The following is a 1456-nucleotide window of genomic DNA, read 5'->3' as shown; positions in this document are numbered from 1 at the left end:
TTGGCCATTCGTAGCTTGAGGCATGGATTTCATTGGTCCAATAGAGCCGGCCGCCTCTAATGGACACAGATTCATTTTGGTTGCCATTGACTACTTCACCAAGTGGGTGGAAGCAGCTTCGTATAAGTCGGTGACCAAGAAAGTTGTAGCTGATTTTGTTCGTAACAATTTGATATGAAGGTTTGGAGTACCAGAATCCATCATTACTGATAATTGAGCGAATCTCAACAGTCACTTGATGAGAGAAATATGTGAACAATTCAAGATTACCCACCGAAACTCAACCGCTTTTCATCCCCAAATGAATGGAGCCGTAAAAGCTGCCAACAAGAACATAAACAAGATTTTGAGGAAAATGATTGATAATCGCAGAGATTGGCACGAGATGTTGCCATATGCTTTGTTGGGTTACCGAGCGACTGTCAAAACATCAGTTGGAGCTACTCCATATTTGCTAGTGTATGGAACAAAACCAGTTATACCTGCCGAAGTTGAGATACCTTCACTGAGAATCATCCAAAAAGCTAAATTGAGTGATGCTGATTGGGTTCGCAAGCGGATTGATCAGTTAACACTGATTGATGAGAAGAGAATTGTTGCTGTTTTTCATGGACAACTGTATCGACAGAGAATGATTCGTGCTTTTCATAAGAAAGTAACAACCAGGATATTTGAAATCGGCCAGCTGGTCCTTAAATGCATTTTCCCTCATCAGGATGAGTACAAAGGGAAATTCGCACCAAATTGGCAAGGACCCTACATGGTTCGTAAACTGTTATCTGGAAGTGCCTTAGTCCTGTCGAAGATGGATGGCACCGAATGGCCAAAACCGATCAACTCAGATGCTGTCAAGAGATATTATGTGTGAAGCTTCAGTTTGTACTTCGGCTATTTCCTTGTAATCGCTCTATTTGCTTGTAATTTCTTTGTTTAAAATCTATCCCTTTGTAATGAACTACGTTTGACCTGAATTCTCAAGAATGAGATACGTAGGCGGCCTATGTCGGCCTTGGTCACTCCTTTATCCCCTTTTAATAATTCTTTGTATTTGAACTACGATCGACTTGAATTCTCAAGAATGAGATACGTAGGTGGCCTATGTCGGCCTCAGTCGGCTTCTTTGTAAATTCCTTATTTTTGTTAATCCTCGAGAGGGGGAACTACGTTTGACCAGATTCCTACCTCAACGGGATACATAGGCGCCACAAGGGCTCGGTCATTTTTCCCGTAAGATTTCTATTTCTCTTTACAATAGAAATTGGGACAGAATTTTTGAGGGGGACTCAAAAATTCTCGAGAAGGATTTCTCTCCAACAAAGTCAAGACTGAAGTTACTTTGAGATTTGCAACTGGGACAGAATTTTTGAGAAGATCTCAAAAATTCCATGATTTGCTCACCAACAGTTTGAGATAAGCCAAGACAGTTAACTGGGACATATGACCTCAAAAATTTTGA

The 1456-nt window shown here is 40.9% G+C and overlaps 1 protein-coding gene across 1 annotated transcript; it reads left to right on the top strand.

The window, feature by feature from the left end:
- The first annotated feature begins 301 nt into the window (after positions 1 to 301).
- LOC107059545 (uncharacterized) lies at positions 302 to 868 on the top strand. Its single transcript, XM_015306125.1, has one exon. It carries the CDS (start codon positions 302 to 304, stop codon positions 866 to 868), a length of 567 nt encoding a protein of 188 aa, XP_015161611.1.
- The last annotated feature ends 588 nt before the right edge of the window (positions 869 to 1456 follow it).

This window comes from Solanum tuberosum, unplaced genomic scaffold (genome assembly GCF_000226075.1).
Source record: "Solanum tuberosum cultivar DM 1-3 516 R44 unplaced genomic scaffold, SolTub_3.0 scf00025, whole genome shotgun sequence".
NCBI classification, from domain to species: Eukaryota; Viridiplantae; Streptophyta; class Magnoliopsida; order Solanales; family Solanaceae; genus Solanum; species Solanum tuberosum.
The sequence above is the reverse complement of the archived record's forward strand: the minus strand, read 5'-3'. Positions and strand labels throughout refer to the sequence as shown.

Bases quoted from the DNA above. Each gene is read 5' to 3' on its own strand.
- LOC107059545 (XM_015306125.1), top strand. From the start codon at position 302: ATGAATGGAGCCGTAAAAGCTGCCAACAAGAACATAAACAAGATTTTG.